At 43.6% G+C, this 24,355-nt stretch overlaps 1 protein-coding gene across 2 annotated transcripts in view; it reads right to left on the bottom strand.

Annotated features, from left to right (window-relative positions):
* TEK (TEK receptor tyrosine kinase) overlaps positions 1-24,355 on the bottom strand; it is a 127,698-nt gene that overhangs the window by 63,290 nt on the left and 40,053 nt on the right. For both annotated transcript variants that reach the window (XM_040417177.1, XM_040417176.1), the window contains exons 2-3: positions 4,645-4,956; positions 2,618-2,728 (exon numbers count right to left, since the gene is read on the bottom strand). In XM_040417177.1, coding sequence (XP_040273111.1) covers positions 2,618-2,728; positions 4,645-4,956 — 423 coding nt within the window. The remainder of the gene's footprint in view (positions 1-2,617; positions 2,729-4,644; positions 4,957-24,355) is intronic.

Raw genomic sequence — 24,355 nt, forward strand, 5'->3', positions numbered from 1 at the left:
TCAAAGAACTTAAAGGGGTTCTTCAGGAATTAATAAAATAAAATTACTGAAAATACCTAAATATTGCTTTATTATAAGCACTTTCCCACATAGCTTTCATAATGTCTTGTTTTCTCCAGGAGGTAAGCATCAAGGGAAACAAAATGGCCGATGCTCTACTAATACGGACAAAACTGATACATCTGTGTGTGGTAAGGGAGCAATGTGAAAGTACAGAGACAAAGGACAAGGCAGTCTGCTGTGGGGCTCTGGTAATGTAGCAGACTGCAGACAAGCACTGCTACTCATTAGCCACATCCCCCACCCATCTGTCCTCCTCTCTGTACCTTCTCTTCCCTCCATTATTACACACAGCTGATATTTTATCAGCTGTATGTAAGATTGAAATTTATGACAGCAAGAGTAGTTATAAATAAGTAGCTATTACCTAAGTATCCCCTCCCATCTATGTTGTTAGGATGGGTTTTGTGTGTGCTAATAGTGCAGTGGCCATTTTATTTCCCCTTACGATTGCCCCCTAGAGAAAAAAAAGCCATTATGGGAAAGTGTTTATAATAACGTAATATTTAGGAATTTTCTGTAATTTTATTTTATTAATTCCCTGAGAATAAGTTGGTAATAAATGTTTCATTTAATGTGTATGTATAATTGATGCATTTGCTCTTCATCAGGGTGGCTAGATCAATACTGTAATATCTCACTGGGATTTATAGGTAACATTCTTGAGGCCATGGCAGAGCAAAACCATTTGCTGCCATATCTGCAATGTGCTGTATTATGTATACATGGAGCAGCAGAATGAAGAATTGATGAAAAAGGCCCAGTGAAGTCGACTATGATCATAGTTCCATTCCAACAATAAGGGTATGTCTACACTGAGTTTTTTCCTGTGCTGATTTCAGTGCAGATCCTGTGCTTCAAATCTTCTTCTGACTAGAAGTAATAAATGAACTGGCAGCAGTCTGCAATAAAGGTCCAACTGGGTGTTACCAATTAGAGGGTGTCTTCCCGTCCAACCTGACACTGGCAGCAGTGATTGGATAGTGTTGGGCTGTGCAGGTACACCCCCAACTAGTAACGCCCAGTTGGAACTTTATTGCAAATTGTTGGCAAGTCATTTATAACTTCTAACAGGAATAATGTAGGAATGCCACAACATGATAAGAATACAGTGCATTTGGACAGTCTTCAGACTCTCACTTTTTCACATTTTTCATGTTGCAGCCTTCTGCTAAACTGAAAAAAAAATTATCTTTTTTCTGTAAATCTGCACTGAATCCCCCTTAATGAGAAAGTAAAAACAGAATTTTAGAAATATTTGCAAATTTATTAAAAAGGAAAAACTAAAATATCCTTTGCTATGACACTTGAAATTTAGCTCTGGGGCCTTCCATTTCTCTTGTTGCTTGATTGGAGTCCACCCGTAAATTTAGTTGATTGGACAGAATTTTGAAAGGCACATCCCTGTCTATATAAAGTCTTATAGCTGACATTACACAGTAGAACAAAAAGAAAGCCATGAGGGGGAAATAACTGTCCATAGAGACCAGAGACATGATTGTGTGAAGGCATAAATCTGGAGAAGGGTGCAAAAAAATTCTGCTCCACTGACTCTTTTTAGAGCCGAATGCCCACCAAACTAAGTAATCGGAGGAAGAAGGCCTTGGTAAAAGAGGTGACCAAAAACCCAATGGTCACTTTGGCTGAGTTCCAAAGATCTTGTGTGCAGATGGGAGAAAACCCCAGAAGGTCAACCTTCACTGCAGCACTTTGCAAGTTTGCAAAAAGCACCTAAAGGACTCTCGACTGTGAGAAACTGGTCCAATAAACCAAGATTGAACGTTTTGGCTTCAATTCTAAGCATCATGGTGATAGCAGCATTATGCTGCAGGAGTGTTTTTCAGCAGCTGGGACAGATAGACTGGTGAGGGTTGATAGAAACCTTAATGAGATATTCTTAAAGAAAACCTAATCCAGAGTCCCTGGACCTCAGACTAGGTTCAAGGTTTACCTTCCAACAATACAATGACCCTAAACACACAGCCAACTCTGTGAATGTCCTTGAGTGCACCAGCCAGACCCTTGACTTGAACCCAATCGATCATCTCTAGAGAGAACTGAAAATGGCCGTCTACTGACTGTCCCTATTCAACCTGATAGAACTTGATTCGATCTGAAGAGAAGAATGACCATAAATCCCCAAATCCAGGTATGCTAAAATTTGCTAAGATTTTGAACATTCTGTTTTTACTTTCTCATTATGGGGTAATGGGGTATTAGCACTAAAAAGAGCCAGTGCTCTAAACAAAATATGAAAAAAGAGAAAGGCTTTCTGAATGCATTGTAGATGCTCCAGCATTTTTTTTTTACTTGTGTAATACAAGTAGTTACTAAAACAGACATTTTGGAAGATGTGACAGGTCCTTTTTAAGTAATGTTGGGAGCTATGTCAAAATCTTTCTGCAAATCATTCCATATAATATATTACAGTCCCTGTTGCATGCCCATGGCTTCATCGTGATCCAGAATGATATAAAAATTATTGTCTAAACTTTTAATAATGAATTCATCTGAGGGCTCAAGTGTAACAAGTACAAGTACTAGGTGACTGACTCACTGTTCTTGTAGAATACAGCGTCTTCATCCTTTGGAAACTTCTTCACAAAACTTAGTGTCACGTTGTCTCCTCTACTTGCAGTGACAGTCAATGACGTTGGATTAAAGGAAGCTAGAAAATCATGTAAATCAGAAAATTCATGTGACATATGTAAATCACTGATTGCTGCATACTCTCAGGGTAGGTTCACATATGAGGCAAACAACTCCGGTAGTCTGTTCCGGCAGAGGAACAGACTACCGGAGATACTGCAGCACACTGCAGTATCCCCATTGGCTATAATGGCATACGACCGGGATCCAGCTGCTCTCCAACATACAGTAAATGCTAGCTTTTGGCCGTACATATATCATTGAATAATTATAGTCTGCGAGGATCTGGTGGTGTTTGGCAGTATCTGGCTATGCCAGATACGGTAAATCGGATAATCTGTTCCTTTGGTGGAAAGACTACTGCAGTTGTTGAATGAAAAGGTCATCATCATCAGTCTATTAGTCCCAGAAAACCACTAAGGCAGTTTGTAACCTCTTCTATTCATAGAAACTTAGAAGCTTGGTCATCAGATCTCATATTTACTACAGGGAATTTGAAATATCAGTGATATATTTTTTTAATGGATTGTCTCTGATGGGACAGCTCCTTTCAGAATGCAGTTTGACTCCTGGCAAACTTCTCATTTTAGGGCAGTGCTGGCGAACCTATGACACCAGTGCCAGAGGCGGCACTCAGAGCCCTCTTTGTGGGCACCCGCACCCTGGAAAAAATTTATGGTGTACCAATATGCCTTAGACTTTTCCTCCCATTCATCAGGCTATGAACAGCAGAGGCAGCTTATTGAATGCAGGCAGGCCATTATAGCTAAATGAAAAAGTGCATGGAAGATATACTAAATTGGTATTCAGATTAAATTGCCATATTGGCACCTTGCGATAAATAAGCTGGTTTTGAGTTGCAGTTTTGGCACTCCGTCTGTAAAAGGTTCGCCATCACTGTTTTAGGGGATGCCTTTTCTATCCCTACATTACCCTTGCAGCATCTGGGTAAATGTAGTATTATATCATGATGACAGAAATGATTTTAAATGAATTTTATGATTTTTCCAAAAAGTTGGATTTTATTCAAATCAGAAACTTTTGTTTCTTTTGATTTGTTTAGTATAATTCACTGTTAATGGCATCCTCCAGTTTACAGGCAGGAAGACAGCACAGCAGGACAGGTTAGATGAAAGAGGATCACATGAACCTTGTTGGCTCCTTGGCCAGTGGCGTGGGTGGGGAAGGGGCCAGGCTGGCAGGCCCATCTCGTTCACCATTACGCCTGATTTAGACATAGAAATCTTACCATTTAAAATTGGCACTGGATGCGCCGAAGTTATGTAGAGGCCAGCACTTCTACTTAACTTCGGCAATCCACCAACAGCTTTAGGGCTTATCAAGACCAGCGTCTAAAACCAACAGTGCATTGTGTTATTAAAAGGCTGTTTGTTACCACCGCCTTCCATCCATTTACCCATAACCACACATGTTGCTGTCGTTATGACATTAATAATACTGTCTTGGCTTTAAATAGCTTAAAAGAGCTGAAAACAGTCGTAGGAGACCTCAGAGTGTCATACATGACTTTCAGAGCAATCAGGCACTTTCGATTCAGGACAATTTTATTCAGAACCACACAAGCAGACAATCGATTTGTGCAAATCAGATACGAAACAAATTTCAAGAAATTTCAAGAGCTGGGAAGCAACATCTTCTATTGTTACATCCTAATTCTCTAATAAAGAATATGGACAGGGGTAGTATTCATAAGAAGACCTGTTCAACATTACAACATCTTCCCCCACAGCATGTAAGATCAGGAGGCTTAGGACTACTGAAATCATACTTTCCATTGAATGCTTCCTCATGAACCATGATTTGTAAAAATAAAAGGCATCACTTTAAATTCATTTTACATATCCCTAGAAAAACATTTGTGAACATGAACATCAGATACTGTTGAGACTTTAAGAAAATAATTAAATTAGTTACCTTGTGCAGACATTTTTAAAGTCCGTATCCGTGTCACGGTCTCCTGTGATTTCCACTCACAGTAGTAGGCTCCAATGGCGTCATTTGTCTTTTCTTTTTTCCAGATGACTTTCTTTACTGATCTCCTTTGTTCATCCTGAATGACTTCTAGAGGATCCTGAAGCTTATTTACAACTGCTTCAAAGTCTCTTGCAATTGCAATTGTCTCTGGAGAACTCCACTGAGGGGCAATACAAGTCATAGCGGTTTCAGAATTTGGAATTAATGGAAGGGAATTCACTAAAATCAGGTCTCTTAGGGCTTCCACTCCACCTAAAAAAATGATATATTACTGCAATATTTCTGATAGAAATGAATAATATTATTACAATATCTAATATAAAGCGCTTTTAGAGAGGTTTACATTTCAGAGTGTTTGGAGACTAGCTACTTTGATGTCTCCCATACATAGCAAACATAGTGTAGAGGAGATACTGCTTTTCACTCTCTCTGTAGCAGCATGGAGGACAATATAGAACAGTAATGAGTAGTGTAGTTGTGAATCCAGGACTAGGGTGAGATAAACACTTACTACAACTAGCAGTAGCATCTCTGTCTATGTCTATTGTCTTATCTCACTCTGCAGCTGCTTCCTCTTCACCATTTCCCTCTCCATAAATTTCTATAGACAGCATGTAACCTGATTCCTTATTGAGCTAGAAATTAGTCTGGTTGGGCAAAATTGATTTTTAGAAGTGAATTGAGCATAAACGATCAGCTCAGGAGGCGGGGGGGGGGGGGGGGGGGGGGGGAGTGGACAAAGAGCTTGTAGCAGTGAGCAAGTTTAGTTTGGCTGGTCATCACAAGAATTTATTTTGGTATATTCCACAAGAAATTCAGCCTATTGTTTTAAAAATGGATTTCCCTGAAGTCCAGGAAGCATCTATTATTATAATAACTGAAATAGTTAAAATTTTACGAAAATGTATGCCATGTGTTTTTTTTCTGTACAGTCAATATGGTAGATATTATTATGTACATTGCTTTCATTATACAGAGTCCCATTCCATTTCACACACTGGTATGACTAGATAAAAATGTAGCTGCCAGATTTTTTGGGCATGTATTGCTGAGCTATATTGGAATTTATTGTTCCATATACATTATAAAACGTATTTCAAGTTCCACTGTTTAATGCAAGTCGTTATCATAAAAGTAAACTGGGCATATGGCTAGGCTATGTCAGACTGGAGTACACTGGATTCACCAGTGGAAATGATTTAACAGGCTGTTATCAGTTTATATAGAGCTGATGAATGTGCTATGTTAGACTTGGTTTACATGTGTGCTAAAGGTAATCTGGTAGTATTTACAGCAGTATTTGTCAGTCCGAAAACTGGCATGTCTGCTGGAAAGCCACCAGATCCCAGTATAGTCAATGGGGATCTGGTGGTGTGTGGCAGTATGCTGGTTACAGTAACTCCAGTAGTCTGTTCCTCTGTCAGAACAGACTACCGGATTACCTTCACCACAGATATGACCTTAGTCTAATCTATATCCTAAACTATGCCAATATTCATAGTCAGGCTTTTCTTCACCCGGGGCAGTTTCAGTTTTGTACCCAAGTCCAGTTTAAAAAATAACCCAGTCAAGGCAAAGTGGATTGTTGGCAACACTCAACCCCCCACCCGCAGTGTTGCCAACCGTCGAGAAATTTCTGGAAAGTCTGTAAAACTAAGGTGATTTTTTTCCAGTGTTCGTGAAAAAATATATACGTATCTGTGATTTTTTTGAGATTGGTGGTACTGGAATGGATTATTTTGGTGATAATTATCATCATTTTACAGCTCACAGTAAATGCTGGTAATGAGTTCTTATCAGTATAATGAGCTATAGACATTGATTACTTATAATATTTATCACCCATTATGGTTTTCCAATTCGCCCATAAAAAATATTGTCTGTCCGTAATTTTGGGATAAGTTGTCCAGAAAAAAGAAAAATTCTGGTTGGCAACCCTGCCCACACCCAGCACTAATAGCTAGCCTAGTGACCCTGCATACGTCCTTTCATTATCATTGAGTATGTGTAAATTAACTCTAGCAAGGGATTGCCTCCACTGTCTTATCAAAATGAAATTCTCTTCTGCAGAAACCTCAGAGACCATCTGTGTCACAATCTGGGCCCACAGGAGGACTTATGATACTGCGGTTTAAGCTAGGACAGTTTAGAGGTAACACAGAAACTAAATTATATCAAGTACAAACAAAACAGGATAATGTATAAAAAATGCACATCCACACATATAGTATACGAAAATGTAAACACTTTATTAGAGCCAAAGAAATCAATTAAAATCCTGCCTGTATACAGATAAACCAAGACATGGTCCATGATCACACATAGCCAAGGTCTAAGCAAAACCCCATAGTTTGTATGCATCTCATGGGCCTAAGTACAATATTACACAGTAGCAATACAGTAAATCCACATGGTGTAATAAAAAAAAACAACTGATCATATGTCCTTCAGTGTGGTATTACCAAAAATACCCTATGAAAAAGAGCACGTTGAAGGTAAATAGTAGTAGTCGAAGAGAGAGGGGCTTACACCAATCACCAGTAAACTAGACTGTGGTACTTTATTCAGTTTCACTTTTTAATTAGCTAGTTGGTTCTTTATTTAACCAATAAAATGAAGCTGGTAGAATGCACTTCAGACAGGAAGACCCTCATTGGGTACAAGAGGTAAGTAAGGGCTGAGGTTATTTGGGCTTATTATGCCTGTTATGGGAGGCACTGTGGCTGTTATTGTGACTGCTATTGAGGGACTGTAGCTGATATAGTGGCACTGAGGTTTGTTATAGTGGGTAATCTATGGCTGTCATGGGGTATGTGTTTTAGACGTGGGAAGTCAATAATCCATGTCAGAACTGGAGGAAACCTGGGACAGATGGAAAGAATGGGAAATTGAATGAATACAATGAGTGATGAGATGTTGGATTGAGTTGTCAGTTATTCTTCCTGTGACTAAGTCTGATTAGTAAGATTATTTACTTGTCCTGTGTGTGATGATAATATCTGGTGATGTTGCAGTAGTGTTAATTATATTTGAAGGTACATTATACATATTTAGCATGGATTAATTTGTTTGGGACTTATAGTATTCCTCATGAGATAACCTTGACTCCAATGATGCTGCTGTTTCCCTCCCCTCTTTAACCAGTGCCACAAGGTGCCAAGCAAGGTGCAGATACATTTTGCAGTGGCTTTTGCATCAGTGGCATAATTAGAAATGACTGGACCCCACAGCAAATTTTTGAACAGCCCCCTTTCCCCAAGAACTTCTTTGCAACCCCCACTGTCAAGATTGCTCTCTCAGACAAGGCCTGGCATCTGCTACAGTATGTCTGTTTCCTACAGTGTCAATGTTATTGTATAATACTGTTGAGGAGGACCTGACAATAAAATATTTTAGTCTTCCTCCTGGGTGGGCCTCTTCTGAGTTCAGTCCGTAAAGCAGCTGCTTCCCCTATAGCTACGGCCTTGTATTGCATATTACCAGTCTAAGTGTCCACTGTGTGTAGATTACCAGTCTATGTGACAACGAAGTCACCACTGTGCACTTAAGTTTTAATGTAACACCCAGTGGCGTGCCTAGGGGAGGGGCGGGGGTGCGGTCCGCCCCGGGTGCCAGCTCTCAGGGGGGTACCAGAAGCAATGAGCGCTTCCATCAATACAGATGGAAGCGCTCATTGCTGGAGCGCTTACACCCCCATACTGTGGCGGGGCACGGGAGCACATAGTTCCCTGCCCCGCCGCCGATCACCTCCATAGGCTTCAGGCCTAGTAGGCCTGAGGCCTATGCCGTAGTGAAATCCCGGCGCAGGCGTGCGTGATGACGTAATCGCACACGCCTATGTCGGGACGCAGCAGCACAGTGAAGTGTGCGCGCCTTCCTCTGCAAGCAAGCACAGGTTAGTATTTAGCTTTTAGTTTAGTTTTTTTGTTTTATGTTTTTTTAATTTTATGTGCCAACTTTGGGGGACATAGGGGGGACACACAGGAGGACATGTGGGGGAAGAATATTATGATGGGATACTGTGTGGGGGCAAATTATTATGGGAGGGAATACTATGTGGGGGCAAATACTTATGGGAGTGATTGCTATGTGGGGGCAAATAATTATGGGAGGGATTACTATGTGGGGGGCAAATTACTATATGGGGCAATATGGGGGAAACTACTGTGTGGGGCAAATTACTATATGGGGCAGTGTGGGGGAAATTACTGTGTGGATAAAATTACTGTGGGGTGGCAGTGTGGGGGGGAAACAACTGTGTGGGGGACAGTATAGGGGAAACTACTGTATGGGGGAAGTGTGATGGAAACTACTGTGTGGGGACAGTGTGGGGGAAACTACTGTGTGGTGGCAGTGTGGGGAAAACTACTGTGTGGGGGCAGTGTGGGGAAAACTACTGTGTGGGGGCAGTGTGAGGGAAACTACTGTGTGGGGACAGTGTGGGGGAAACTACTGTGTGGTGGAAGTGTGGGGAAAACTACTGTGTGGGGACAGTGTGGGGGAAACTACTTTGTGGGGGCAGTGTGGGGGAAATTACTGTGTGGGGCAGTGTGGGGGAAATTACTGTGTGGGGCAGTGTTGGGGAAATTACTGTGTGGGGGCAGTGGGGGAAACTACTGTGTGGGGGCAGTGTGGGGGAAACTACTGTGTGGGGGAAATTACTGTGTGGGGGAAATTACTGTATGGGGCAGTGTGGGGGAAACTACTGTGTGGGGGAAATTACTGTATGGGGCAGTGTGGGGGAAACTACTGTGTGGGGGCAGTATGGGGGAAATTACTGTATGAGGGAAATTACTGTATGGGGGAAGTGTGATGGAAACTACTGTGTGGGGACAGTGTGGGGGAAACTACTGTGTGGTGGCAATGTGAGGAAAACTACTGTGTGGGGACAGTGTGGGGGAAACTACTTTGTGGGGGCAGTGTGGGGGAAATTACTGTGTGGGGGCAGTGGGGGAAACTACTGTGTGGGGCAGTGTGGGGGAAACTACTGTGTGGGGGAAATTACTGTGTGGGGGCAGTGTGGGGGAAACTACTGTGTGGGGGAAATTACTGTATGGGGCAGTGTGGGGGAAACTACTGTGTGGGGGCAGTGTGGGGGAAATTACTGTATGAGGGAAATTACTGTATAGGGGAAGTGTGGGGGAAACTACTGTGGGGGGGGGGGCAGTGTGGGGGAAATTACTGTATGGGAGCCGTGTGGGGGAAATTACTGTGTGTGTGTGGGAAATTACTATGGGGGGACTACAATGGGGGGGGGGGGCCGTGTGGGGGAAATTACTATATAGGGGCAGCGTGGGGGGTTTTGCTATTGGGAATGCACTGTAGGGGCAATTCTATTATTTCTGGGGACACTATACAAGGATTATTACCTGGAGCACAATATAGGGTGTTATTACTGGGGGCACTCTAGGGGACATTATAACTGCTGTACACACTATAGGGACAAACTGGTGTACAGTAGAACTGGCTTAGTTGCCCAGATTCCACCTTTCATATTTGACAGCTCTTTTGGAAATCCAGTTCTACTTTACACCAGTTTCATAAATGACCCCAATTATGCCTACTGGGGTCACTATTTTTTCAGCAGCATAGTACCTGAGGCATTGGGGGACACAACGGGCACAGTATTGGGGGTGGAAGCAGGATGACACTGTGGGGACACCAGGATGAGGAGGTTGATGGAAATACTGAGAAATCTAACGTGTCTGTATTACAAACTCTGTAGAGACAAGATGCGGCTAAAAGAATTTGGCATGGCGGTCTGGGTCAAACGGAGGAGAAGAGGAAAGAGAAGATCTACATGACAGGAGATGTCCCTGGATGTAAGAGGTATGTGGTCAAGTATTAGGGGGGGAAGTGCCAGAGAAAGGACCTGCCCCATAGCATAGTAAGGAAGCAGTTTGTCCTTTTGCTTACACAATTATGTGCACACAGATAATACTTCCTCCCTGTCTAAGCTACAGATTATCTTATTCATTTACACAGTACTAAGCCCTAAAATAAAAAAATGAATATTTCAGATATGAAGCAGCTTTTATTGCAAATGAGAATGGGATTATATCTACAGGTAACTGTGAAATGGCAAAATTACAAATGGGTGTTGAAATTTAACAAGCTCTTGAATTGACTATTACATCAACATCCTATACAAAAATGGTTAATCAAACAACATACCCCTGACATGTGGACATTAGCACATAACCAAGTTCGATCCATCACCAAATGGTGTCATATGAAATTACAACGCCTTCGATATTTCAGCGTGCAACATTTCAGTCCTGATTGCTGTCACAAGTATCCTTATTGGATATTGGTTGTGATTATTATCCCTTTACTGGGAGTAATAGATACAGACCATCACAGTGGGCCACGCTGTGTGATATATTTGGTGCATCTTGCTAGATATGTTTGACACTTTTCTCTTCCTTATGCCAAATTTTATATTTCACATAAAAATAATGGTGCACACCATTTAAAAATCTGTCTCATTTTACACCTTTTTTTGTTTGTAACTTTTTAAAACTGTCTAGTGATGTGTAAAAAGTTTCTAAAATATATAATTCATTGACAGACTGCATGTACACCAGTTCTTTGGTGCAACTTAAGCCAAATTCTGGTATATTTTGCTTAGTAAATCTCCCCCAGTATCTTCAACCCACATTACCAGGGGCAATTAAAAAGGATCTGCACCACAAAATGCAGTGCAATCGGCAGGCAGAATATTATATAGCAGGAGAAGCCGAGGAGATTGATATATAGTTCTCTGGTAAAAGATTCAGTAAATGTTGTAATTTCTACATTTATCTCTGCTATTTCTATACTTAACAGGGTTTTCTCATCTCAGACAATGGCGGCATATCGCTAGGATATGCCCCCATTGTCTTATAGGTGCGGGTCCCACCTCTGGGACCCGCACCTATATTGAGAATGGAGCCCCAAAAGTGAAGGAGAGCACACTGCGCATGTGCAGCCGCCCTCCATTAATTTCTATGGGGCCGCCGAAAATAGCCGAGCGCTGGCTCGGCTATTGCCGTCTGCCCCATAGAAATGTATGGGAGCATGGGCCGCGCATGCGCAGCAGACTCCCATTCACTTCTATGGGAGAGACGGGGATTAGCGCTTGGTGGTGGACGGACCCCGGGAAATCTGGGGTCCTCCAGCCACAGAGCTTGCCGCTCCGTTCTCGATATAGGTGCGGATCCCAGCGGTGGGACCCGCACCTATCAGACAATGGGGGCATATCCTAGCAATATGCCCCCATTGTCTAAGATGGAAATACCCCTTTAAGACCACCTCCTGTGTACAGCTATTGTAACACCCCATTACAATAGCTATTGTTACTACACGCCTCTACCCCGCTACTATCTTCTAAGAGCTTTTATACTGTCATCTGATGTGATTTTGCTTAAGTTCCTCAGAAATGTGCATAAAAACTATGTTTAATGTAATTGTTCTTGTAATTTTCCAGGTTCACCAACAGGTGGCAGCAATATATTGGCAGAGAGGTAGCCTTAATGTTATGGCAGTTCAGAGTGGAACAATCCTGTTCTATTCTGCCCCCCTTCTGAAGAGAGGTGGACTATTCTTTCTTCCTGCAGCAAGGGAGGGAAAAAACTGTTAGACCCAGATATAGTTTTTCCCCAGCATAGGGAAGACAGCAAGGATCTAGTCTCGGCTGAGACTTGGTCATATTCCCAGTCTGAGCACCTTCAGCCTCGGCTGGATGAAGAAGCAGAAACCACAGACAATCTCCAGAATTCCTGGAAGAAAGAATCCCCTGAGAATCTATCTGTGAGTTAAGTTCAGAGACCTAGGAGAAACTATTCCCTCCTCAGCTAGTCTATCTCCCACACAGCAGAGGTCACATTCAAAGCAGAAGCACTCCTTCTTGCCAATCCTTGCCAAAACCTGCTGGGACCAAGAGACTAAAGCTGTATACTGCTTGTATACAAGTTATGTCAAGTAAAGAAATGTTTGAACTTCATTTAAAGGTCTTGACATCATTTCTGATGGAAAATTCCTCTATTACTCCTATCATCTATTTATCCCCAGGACTGTGACTGTGACGAGGGGACATCCTCTGCGTCTGGAGGAAAGAAGGTTTGTACACAAACATAGAAAAGGATTCTTTACGGTAAGAGCAGTGACACTATGGAACTCTCTGCCTGAGGAGGTGGTGATGGTGAGTACAATAAAGGAATTCAAGAGGGGCCTGGATGTATTTCTGGAGCGTAATAATATTACAGGCTATAGCTACTAGAGAGGGGTCATTGATCTAGGGAGTTATTCTGATTGCCTGATTGGAGTCGGGAAGGAATTTTTTATTCCCCTAAAGTGGGGAAAATTGGCTTCTACCTCACAGTTTTTTTTTTGCCTTCCTCTGGATCAACTTGCAGGATAACAGGCCGAACTGGATGGACAAATGTCTTTTTTCGGCCTTATGTACTATGTTACTATGACTACATTCAAATTTATTGCAGGTGAGCCAGGAAGCCAAGAGTCAAGCCATACCCAGGTAGGAAATACCGTGACACAATCAGTGACTGATAACTGCAGTATCTCTATATACACACTAAAGGTACTATTACACGGAGTGAATATTGTACCGATTCTCGTGCATGCAAGCGAAAATGAATGCGAATTGTGTAAGAAGTATGAACAATTGAAAGATAAGCGCTAAATCGCTAATTTCTCGTCCATCGTGATCTTTTAGCATGCTATAAAATTATTTTTCTTCGTTAATAGATCCGTTCGTATAATATTTAGTAGTCTAGTCGATCCACAGCATGGCTTGGGTGAGTGGCAATAGATGTGTCTGAAATTTACATGTTTTTTCCATTGGCTACCTTGAAATGGAAATAAAAATGGGACATGCAGGGAGTGGTACAGTAGGTGGTTATCAGGTGGGGTACACCCATCAACACGACGTCATCCATTGTCACATCTTTTATTCCACCTGAAGACCAACCTCTTGACCAAGCTACTGTCCACCATCTTTACAGGTAAAAACAACAAATGATTGAAAAGCGTACGAGGGAGAATCGCAGGTATGAATGATTATCGATGCGTATAATAAAGCAAAAGTTTTGTCGCTAATGAGTTGCTACATCTTCAATTGTTTATCATGATCTGTACGACATCTACTATTATAATAGTGCCTTTACACACACAATGCTATCAATCAATGATGACATCTCCCCCATGTACAGATATCAGTGACTGACAGCTATCTATGTATACACACTTACACAGAGAATGCTATTGTCATGAACCAGCGGGTATGAACCCACTGTGCCACATGTCCTACCTCCTCTAAGGTCTCTAAGGAGATAGACATTCCCGAGGGGAACACCAGGTCGCTACCTCTTGAGGAGGATAGGCAAACGAGTCAGCTGTGTCCAGGCATACCAGGAGGTACCTTTGCAAGGTACCAGAGGTACAGACGTAGTCAGCAGGCCAAGTTGTAACCAGAAGCAACAGTACAGGACCAAAGGATGAGGCAGAAGTGAAGTCAAACAAACAATACGTCAGGGCAGGTGGCACAGGTACAGGTCAGGCAATCCGGATTGACAACAGGAGAGTCAAGGCAAGCAGGCAGGGATCTAATAGGTAACGGAGTCCAAAAACACAATCACGAGTGAGGTACACAGGAACACAAGCAGAGAAATCAGCAACTTTTGCAGAACACAAGGACCTTGACACTCAGGCACCTGGGAAGAGGGGTAAGCCACTTATATAGTGCAGCGAGGCAAGGATTGGTCAGCAGGGTCACATGAGCTAACCCTTAAAAACAGGGGTTCACCTAGCCTTTCTGCTGAATGAGGCGAAAACTGAAATGACGCCCCTCCCTCCCCAATGCTAATTTCTTAATCTAACACCTTTCCTTCAGCCCATAGACCTTTGGCTGCCCCTCTCTTGCCCCTACCTGGTGCTGCCTGAGGCGATGGCCTCATTTGTGGTGCACCCCTGCATAAAACACAGGAAGTGATGCACGCCGGCCCTTAAGGAAGTGACACTGATAACACCTCCCTGTGTACAACTATCAGCGACTGACAGCTATCTTGCTGCCTGCAGATTACACTGCATTGTGTGGTGACAGTTACACTTCAAACTAATTGCAGACTAAGGCCCCTTTCACACGGGCGAGAATTCTGTGCGGGTGCAATGCGTGAGGGGAACGCATTGCACCCGCACTGAATCTGGACCCATTCACTTCAATAGGGCTGTTCAGATGAGCGTTGATTTTTACGCATCACTTGTGCATTACGTGAAAATTGCAGCATGTTCTATATTCTGCATTTTTCACGCAACGCAGGCCCATAGAAATGAATGGGGATGTGTGAAAATCGCAAGCATCCGCAAGCAAGTGCGGATGCGGTGCAATTTTCACGCATGGTTGCTAGGAGATGATAGGGATTAAAGTCAATTTACTGTATTATTTTCCCTTATAACATGGTTATAAGGGAAAATAATAGCATTCTTAATACAGAATGCTTACTAAAATGTGGCTTGAGGGGTTAAAAAATATAAATAAAATTAACTTACCTCATTCGCTTGTTCACGCAGCCGGCATCGTCTTCTTTGTTCATCTTTCAGGACCTGCAAAAGGACCTTTGATGACGTAATCGCGCTCACCACGTGGTGAGCGCGGTGACGTCAGCGCAGGTCCTGCTGAATGAAGATAGAAGATTTCTATCTTTATTCAGATTACATCATCAACGCTCCTTTTGCAGGTCCTGAAAGAAGAATAAAGATGATGATGCCGGCTGCGCGAACAACAGGATGAGGGGAGTTATTTTTTTATTTATTTTTTTAACCCCTAAAGCCACATTTTAGTAAGCATTCTGTATTAAGTTAAGAATGCTATTATTTTCCCTTATAACCATGTTATAAGGGAAAATAATAAAATCTACAGAACCCAAATCCGAACTTCTGTGAACAAGTCCGGGTTCGGGTCTGGGTACCACAATCAGTTTTTTCTCACGCGCGTGCAAAACGCATTTCACTCACGCAGAAAAAACTGAGCAACGCTATCGCAGTCAAAACTGACTGAAATTGCGTACGCACTCGCACGATTTTCCCTGATCGTAGACGCAACGCATCTGGACCTAATCCGGACACGCTCGTCTGCAAGGGGCCTAAGTCTACTTTCACACTGGCGTTTTGGCTTTCCGTTTCTGAGATCCGTTCAGGGCTCTCACAAGCGGTCCAAAACGGATCAGTTTGCATTCTAATGCATTCTGAATGGAAAAGGATCCTCTCAGAATGCATCAGTTCAGTGTCCATTCCGCTTTGTCCGTCTGATCAAACTGAGCCAAGCGGATCCGTCCTGGCACACAATGTAAGTCAATGGGGACGGATCCGTTTTAACTGACACAATCTGGCAAAATAGAAAACGGATCCGTCCTCCATTGACTTTCAATGGTGTTCAAGAAGGATCCGTCTTGGCTATGGTAAAGATAATACAAATGGATCCATTCTGAACGGATGCAGACGGTTGTATTATCTGAACGGATCCGTCCGTGAAAGTAGCCTTAGTTTAGGTTGTATCACAAAATTACTTTTGATAATTTTTTTCATCTATTGTACGTATCAGTTGCAAACTGATCTCATACTTATCAGACAGTTGTATATTCTACTTCCTATATATAATCCCATATATAATAGAATCTTAAAACAATCAAAGTAACTGTTGACAGAAATGTGTAGACTTAAAAAAGATGAAGATTTTTTTTTACCTACAGTATATCAGTATATTGCAATTATATCGGGATGATCAAATAAAATCCCAGTAGTTGCAATACTAGAGCAATGAGTTAAACTGTGTGACAGTTTCCTTGCATTTTTTCAATTTTTGGTCCATGTCCAGTATCCCAAAAAGTCCACCCTGCCTCCTCTTTCCTGTCCATAAGACTTTCCTTCCTCAAAAAAAATGCAGACCTCAAGGCTGAAACCTCTACACTTTAAACTTTCACTGGGACTTCTCACTCCAAGAGACTTCCTTATTTTAGGGAGTTGCCTAACAGTAATACATACAGTGATTGTGACAAAAGGAAATAACTCCTCAGCAAGCCCACAAATCCTCTCCACTGTCAAAATTTGTATTTGCATGTTACACTCTGAACATTGTCTCTTACAGTTAAAGGGACATTACCATAATTATTTTTATTATGGACTAACAGCCTATATGTGAATATTCTAGGTAATTTATTTAAATAAAAAACAGATAGATGGTTTTCTGAATATAAGTTTTTGACGTAACTCCATGTATTCTACTACCTGTTTTTGCTTTTAACACCCTCCTTTATTTGGACTTTTAAAAGTCTCACGTGAATTTCTAAGTCAGTCCATTCACTGTGACCAGAGAGGGATAGGGATGGGTGGCTCTATTAGAGCATCACACATTACACTGATGAGTATAATGCTCTTCTGTGGTCATTTTGATCTGGGCCTATTAAGCTCTGTAATAATGTCAAATTCTATTAATCTTCTATTTTAGGAGCAGATAACATGTTCACTTAACAGCAGCAGTAAACTGACAATCGGTTACCTATCAATATAGGAGTTTTATCTTTCTGTGCTGACTGCCACAGAAGGACAATAACTTTGTATGTCATTTTCAGTGGCATAGTACTGTTGTAATGAGAAAGAAAAACAGCTAAAATTCTTCAAAATTATTTTCTATGAATATTCAAAAAACAAAGCTAATCAGCACATCCTGCATGATAAGGTACATACGTAGGTGCACGTAGCTACAACAAAGAAAAAAGAGAACAGAATATAGAAACACACAATATAAACGTAAAGTATATGATCTATATATGAACTACTACCATATTACCATACAAATACACAAGTCGCTTAGCAAATATAGTTTGACTAAAAGTTTCTGTGCCATCCACCACGGCAAGGTGACCCCAGTCTGGATGGGAAACTACTCTATTTATTACTCATCACTATGCCATATGGGCATGTAAATTAAAGGAAAGTGGAACCCGCTTGTATACTGTGTCCGCTACAATTGTTACTTCTCTGTGACAGCAGGCTGCAACTTGCTACCACACGCTATTCCAGCAGGCCTCCAATGAGTAGAGAGAGCAGACTCAGATATATATGTCACACTAAAAATAACCTGAGAGAAGAATGGTTAAGCGGGAGTGCAACCAACATGGAAGTAGTCAAAACTCCAAATGTATACTGCGAAAACAATACAAGTGCATCCTGTGGAATAAGGTATACAGTGGATATAAAAAGTCCACACACCCCTGTTAAAATGTCAGGTTTCTGTGCTGCAAAAAGAGAGACAAAGATAAATGATTTCAGAACTTTTTCCAGCTTTAATGTGACCTATAAACTGTACAACTCAATTGAAAAACAAACTGAAATCTTTTAGGTAGAGGGAAGAAAAAATATAAAAATAAAATAATATGGTTGCATAAGTGTGCACACCCTTAGGCCTCATGCACACGACCGTTGTGTGCACCCGTGGCCGTTGTGCCGTTTTTTTTTCGCGGACCCATTGACTTTCAATGGGTCCGTGGAAAAATCGGAAAATGCACCGTTTGGCAGCCGCATCCGTGAGCCGTGTTTCCTGGCCGTGAAAAAAATATGACCTGTCCTATTTTTTTCACGGCCAACGGTTCACGGACCCATTCAAGTCAATGGGTCCGTGAAAGAACACGGATGCACACAAGATTGGCATCCGTGTCCGTGATCCGTGGCCGTAGGTTAGTTTTTATACAGACGGATCTGAAGATCCGTCTGCATAAAAGCTTTTTCAAAGCTGAGTTTTCACTCATGGGGACGCTTCTAGTTAGAATACACTACAAACTGTGTACAAGACTGCCCCCTGCTGCCTGGCAGCACCCGATCTCTTACAGGGGGCCGTGATCAGCACAATTAACCCCTTCAGGTGCGGCACCTGAAAGGGTTAATTGTACTATCATATCCCCCTGTAAGAGATCAGGGCTGCCAGGCAGCAGGGGGCAGACATCCCCCCCCCCTCCCCAGTTTGAATATCATTGATGGCCAGTGCGGCCTCCCCCCCCCCTCTATTGTAATAATTCGTTGGTGGCACAGTGTGCCCCCCCCCCCTCCCTCCCTCTATTGTAATAATTCGTTGGTGGCACAGTGTGCGCCCCCCCCCCTCCCTCCCTCTATTGTAATAATTCGTTGGTGGCACAGTGTGCGCCCCCCCCCCCCTCCCTCCCTCTATTGTAATAATAGGTTGGTGGCACAGTGTGCGCCCCCCATCGGCCCCCCCTCCCTCTAACGCATTAACAACATTGGTGGCCAGTGTGCGGCCTCCCATCTCCCCCCCCCATCATTGGTGGCAGCGGAGTTCCGATCGGAGTCCCAGTTTAATCGCTGGGGCTCCGATCGGTAACCATGGCAACCGGGACGCTACTACATTCCTGGTTGCCATGGTTACTTAGCAATAGTACAATAGTAGAAGATTCATACTTACCTGCTGCTGCGATGTTCGTGTCCGGCCGGGAGCTCCACCTACTGGTAAGTGACAGCCTCAGGTCTGTGCGGCGCATTGCTAAATAAACTGTCACTTACCAGTAGGAGGAGCTCCCGGCCGGACACGAACATCGCAGCTCCCAGGTAAGTATGAATCTTTAACTATTGTACTATTGCTAGTAACCCGCTGCCACCAATGATCGGGGGGGGGGGGGGGGGAGATGGGAGGCCGCACACTGGTCACCAATATTGTTAATGCTATAGAGGAAGGGGGGGCCGATGGGGCCACCAACGATTTATTACAATAGAGGGAGGAGGGGGGGGGGGGCGCACACTGTGCCACCAACGAATTATTATAATAGAGGGAGGAAGGGGGGGGGGGGGCGCACACTGTGCCACCAACGATTTATTACAATAGAGGGAGGAAGGGGGGGGGCCGCACTGGCCACCAATGATATTCAAACTGGGGAGGGGGGGGTCTGCCCCCTGCTGCCTGGCAGCCCTGATCTCTTACAGGGGGATATGATAGTACAATTAACCCCTTCAGGTGCGGCACTTGAGGGGTTAATTGTGCTGATCACGGCCCCCTGTAAGAGATCGGATGCTGCTAGGCAGCAGGGGGCAGTCATGTACACAGTTTGTAGTATATTCTAACTAGAAGCGTCCCCATCACCATGGGAACGCCTCTGTGTTAGAATATACTGTCGGAAATGAGGTTTCACGATCTAACTCATATCCGACAGTATATTCTAACATAGAGGCGTTCCCATGGTGATGGGGACGCTTCAAGTTAAAATATACCATCGGATTGGAGAAAACTCCCATCCTATGGTATATTAACTCCTTACTTTACATTAAAAGTCAATGGGGACGGATCCGTTTGAAATGGCACCATATTGTGTCAACGTCAAACGGATCCGTCCCCATTGACTTGCATTGTAATTCAGGACGGATCCGTTTGGCTCCGCACGGCCAGGCGGACACCAAAACGACTTTTTTTTCATGTCCGTGGATCCTCCAAAAATCAAGGAAGACCCACGGACGAAAAAACGGTCACGGATCACGGACCAACGGACCCCGTTTTTGCGGACCGTGAAAAAAAACGTTCGTGTGCATGAGGCCTTAAACTAATACTTTGTTGAAGCACCTTTTGATTTTATTCCAGCACTCTTTTTGGGTATGAGTCTATCAGCATTGCAACATTTTGACTTGGCAAGATTTGCCCACTCTTCTTTGCAAAAACACTCCAAATCTGTCAGATTGCGAGGGCATCTCCTATGCACAGCCCTCTTCAGATCACCCCACAGATTTTCAATCAGATTCAGGTCTGGGCTCTGGCTGGGCCATTCCAAAACTTTAATCTTCTGGTGAAGCCATTCCTTTGTTAATTTGGATGTATGCTTTGGGTCGTTGTCATGCTGAAAGATGAAGTTCCTCTTCATGTTCAGCTTTCTAGCAGAAGCCTGAAAGTTTTGTGCCAATATTGACTGGTATTTGGAACTGTTCATAATTCCCTCTAGCTTAACTAAGGCCCCAGTTCCAGCTGAAGAAAAACAGCCCCAAAGCATGATGCTGCCACTGCCATGCTTCACTGGGGGTATGGTGTTCTTTTGGTGATGTGCAGTGTTGTTTTTCCGCCAAACATATCTTTTGGAATTATGGCCAAAAAGTTCAACCTTGGTTTCATCAGACCATAGCACCTTTTCCCACATGCTTTTGGGAGACTTCAGATGTGTTTTTGCTAAATGTAGCCTGGCTTGGATGTTTTTCTTTGTAAGAAAAGGCTTTCGTCTTGCCACTCTACCCCATAGCTTAGACATATGAAGAATACGGGAGATTGTTGTCACATGTACCACACAGCCAGTACTTGCCTCTTGGTAGCCTCCCAGACCAGTTTTCTTCTCGTCTTTTTATCAATTTTGGAGGGACGTCCAGTTCTTGATAATGTCACTGTTGTGCCATATTTTCTCCACTTGATGATGATTGTCTTCACTGTGTTCCATGGTATATCTAATGCCTTGGAAATTCTTTTGTACCCTTCTCCTGACTGATACCTTTTAACAATAAGATCCCTCTGATGCTTTGGAAGCTCTCTGTGGACCATGGCTTTTGCTGTGGGATGCGACTAAGAAAATTTCAGGAAAGACCAACTAGAGCAGCTGAACTTTATTTGGGGTTAATCAGAGGTACTTTAAATGATGGAAGGTGTATGCTGACTCCTATTTAACATGATTTTGAATGTGATTGCTAAAAGATTTCAGTTTGTTTTTCAATTGAGTGGTACAGTTTATAGGTCACATTAAAGGTGAAATTATTTATCTTTGTCTCATTTTTCTTACATCACAGAAACCTGACATTTTCCCAGGGGTGTGTAGACTTTTATATCCACTGTATATGCTGGTGCACATGGTTAAAACAAAAAAAATAGGAGAATAAAGAACAAAAAATGAAGGAGTTAGAGGACAGAGCGCTGAGGAGTCGGTGTCTGCGTGTTACCATTTATGAGTTATTACTAGCTCCTAGTGGCAAAGTGAGTGGTAAATCCTTGAGAAAAATTGGCTTTTCTTGGACGGCACCATTTATATCTGGCTTCCTGTAGTGTGTAGGAACAACTGACGATAGAGTGACTAGCTCTCAGCCTACATAGATCCAGGTGGGACTTCTGTGAGAATAAGTTCCCTGAAGTCAGGTCTATACACCTTATTCAGTTAACCACCTCCCGACCGCCTAACGCACGGATGCGTCCTGGAGGTGGTCGATTCATTCCTCCTGGACGCATCCGTGCGTCATCTCGCGAGACGCGAGTTTTCGGTCAGAGCCGGCCCGCGCATGCGCATCGCGGGCCGGCAAAAGTTAGAGGAGTATTACGTCAGCAACCTGCCAGTCAATGATCGTCGCTGGCAGGTTGCTGATTTTTTAAAAATCGAATCACAAGCCATCTAACACCTTATATTTATAAATATAAGGTGTTAGGCCTCTTTCACACTTGCGTTGTTGGGATCCGGCATGCACTTCCGTTGCCGGAGGTGCCTGCCGGATCCGGAAAAACGCAAGTGTACTGAAAGCATTTGAAGACGGAACCGTCTTCCAAATGCTTTCAGTGTTACTATGGCACCCAGGACGCTATTAAAGTCCTGGTTGCCATAGTAGGAGCGGGGAGCTTAAGGCCGGATCCGGATCAATGCCTTCCAATGGGCATTAATTCCGGATCCGGCCTTGCGGCAAGTGTTCCGGATTTTTGGCCGGAGCAAAAAGCGCAGCATGCTGCGGTATTTTCTCCGGCCAACAAACGTTCCGTACCGGAACTGAAGACATCCTGATGCATCCTGAACGGATTACTCTCCATTCAGAATGCATTAGGATAATCCTGATCAGGATTCTTCCGGCATAGAGCCCCGACGACGGAACTCTATGCCGGAAGACAATAACGCAGGTGTGAAAGAGCCCTTAAATGGCTTCTCTGCTCCTCTGCTGGTCCTTTTCGTCGGTTGGTTCCAGCAGAGGAGCAGACATCACTGTGAGTACCCACCAACACCACACTTAGCCCCAGATCACCCTCCATCACCCCAATTAGCCCCTTGATCGCCCCCTGTCAATCACCTAGTGAAAGGGAAAAAAGTGATCAGTGTAAACTGTCACTTTTTTTTTTTCACTGGTATTGACTGATAGTTTTAGGATAGTTTAGGTCCCTTGGTTAGGTAGTTAGCGTCGGTTAGCGCCCAGCCCACCGCACCGCAGTCACTTATTCGCTGATTAGCGTATCGCTAATCAGCATTTGTACTTTTATAGTATCTGTAAGTGATCAAAACTGATCACAGTCAGATCTATAATTGTATTAGTGTCACCTTAGCTCGCCCTCCACCCAAAACGCAGTGTTTGCCCGATCAGGCCTTATCGGTCGCCCACACGTGCTTTCACCCACGCCCGCCCCACCGCAGTGACAAAAATATATATTTTTTTGATCACTGCACAATCACTTTACAAGTGCTGCGGCAATAAAAAAATCAGTTTTGATATTTTTTAGCAATCGCAGCAGCCTCCGGTACTTCGCAAGCCTCCCATTTGTAAGACAGGCTTGCTTTTTTTCTTGGGTAGTCTCAGGGAATACCCCTAAATTTAGTAGTCCAAATGTCAAACAGGGGGTATTCTTCTGAATAGGCCTACAGGATTCTGACCCAGTCGGATGAGGAATGGGAACCCTCATCTGACGAATCTAGCGGTTTAGAATATGAACCTGTAGAAAGCAGTGGCAGTCTGACCCACGAGGAGGTTGAGGTCCCTGATAGCACCAGGCGTACCCGGCCCGTGTCGCTAGACCACAGGTTGTGCAGGATCCGTTTCAAGGGCAGCAGAGTGGGGCTGGCGCTGACGGATTACGTGGTGAGGCATACACCAGCAGCGCAGCCCATCCTGGATCTAGTACCAGCACTGCCGTACAACATGGTTAAGTGGCGAGCACCAGAAGGGCAGTTGAAGCTGGTACGGTGGCACGTGCAATAGTTAACCCGTCGCAGCCACCGCACAGACAGGCCCGTAGAGCCCCTAGAGTCCCTGAGGTGCTGGCAAACCCTGATTGGCAGTCCCCAACTTCAGCAGCACCTGTAGTTCCCCCTTTCACCGCCCAGTCTGGAGTTCGAGTTTAGCTCAGATCGGTTCGGCCCTGGGATTTTTTGAGCTGTTCTTGACTAAGGAGCTCTTGGAGTTAGTCGTGGCAGAAACAAATCGGTATGCCACTCAATTTATATCCGCCAACCCGGGAAGCTTTTATGCTCAGCCTTTCCGGTGGAAACCAGTCCAAGTTTCCGAAATTAAAAATTTTCTGGGCCTTCTCCTGAACATGGGTCTAACCAAAAAGCATGAATTGCGGTCATATTGGTCCACGAACCCGATTCATCACATGCCCATGTTCTCTGCTGCTATGTCCAGGACACGTTTTGAGACCATCCTGCATTTTCTGCACTTTAGCGACAACACCACCTCCCGTCCCAGAGGCCACCCAGCTTTTGACCGGCTCCACAAAAGTCGGCCCCTCATAGACCACTTCAACCAGAAATTTGCAGATTTGTATACCCCTGAGCAAAACATCTGCATGGACGAGTCCCTTATACATTTTACCGGGCGCCTTGGCTTCAAACAATACATCCCAAGCAAGCGTGCCCGGTATGGGGTCAAATTGTATAAGCTC

Source organism: Bufo bufo, chromosome 2 (genome assembly GCF_905171765.1).
Source record: "Bufo bufo chromosome 2, aBufBuf1.1, whole genome shotgun sequence".
Lineage (NCBI taxonomy): Eukaryota > Metazoa > Chordata > Amphibia > Anura > Bufonidae > Bufo > Bufo bufo.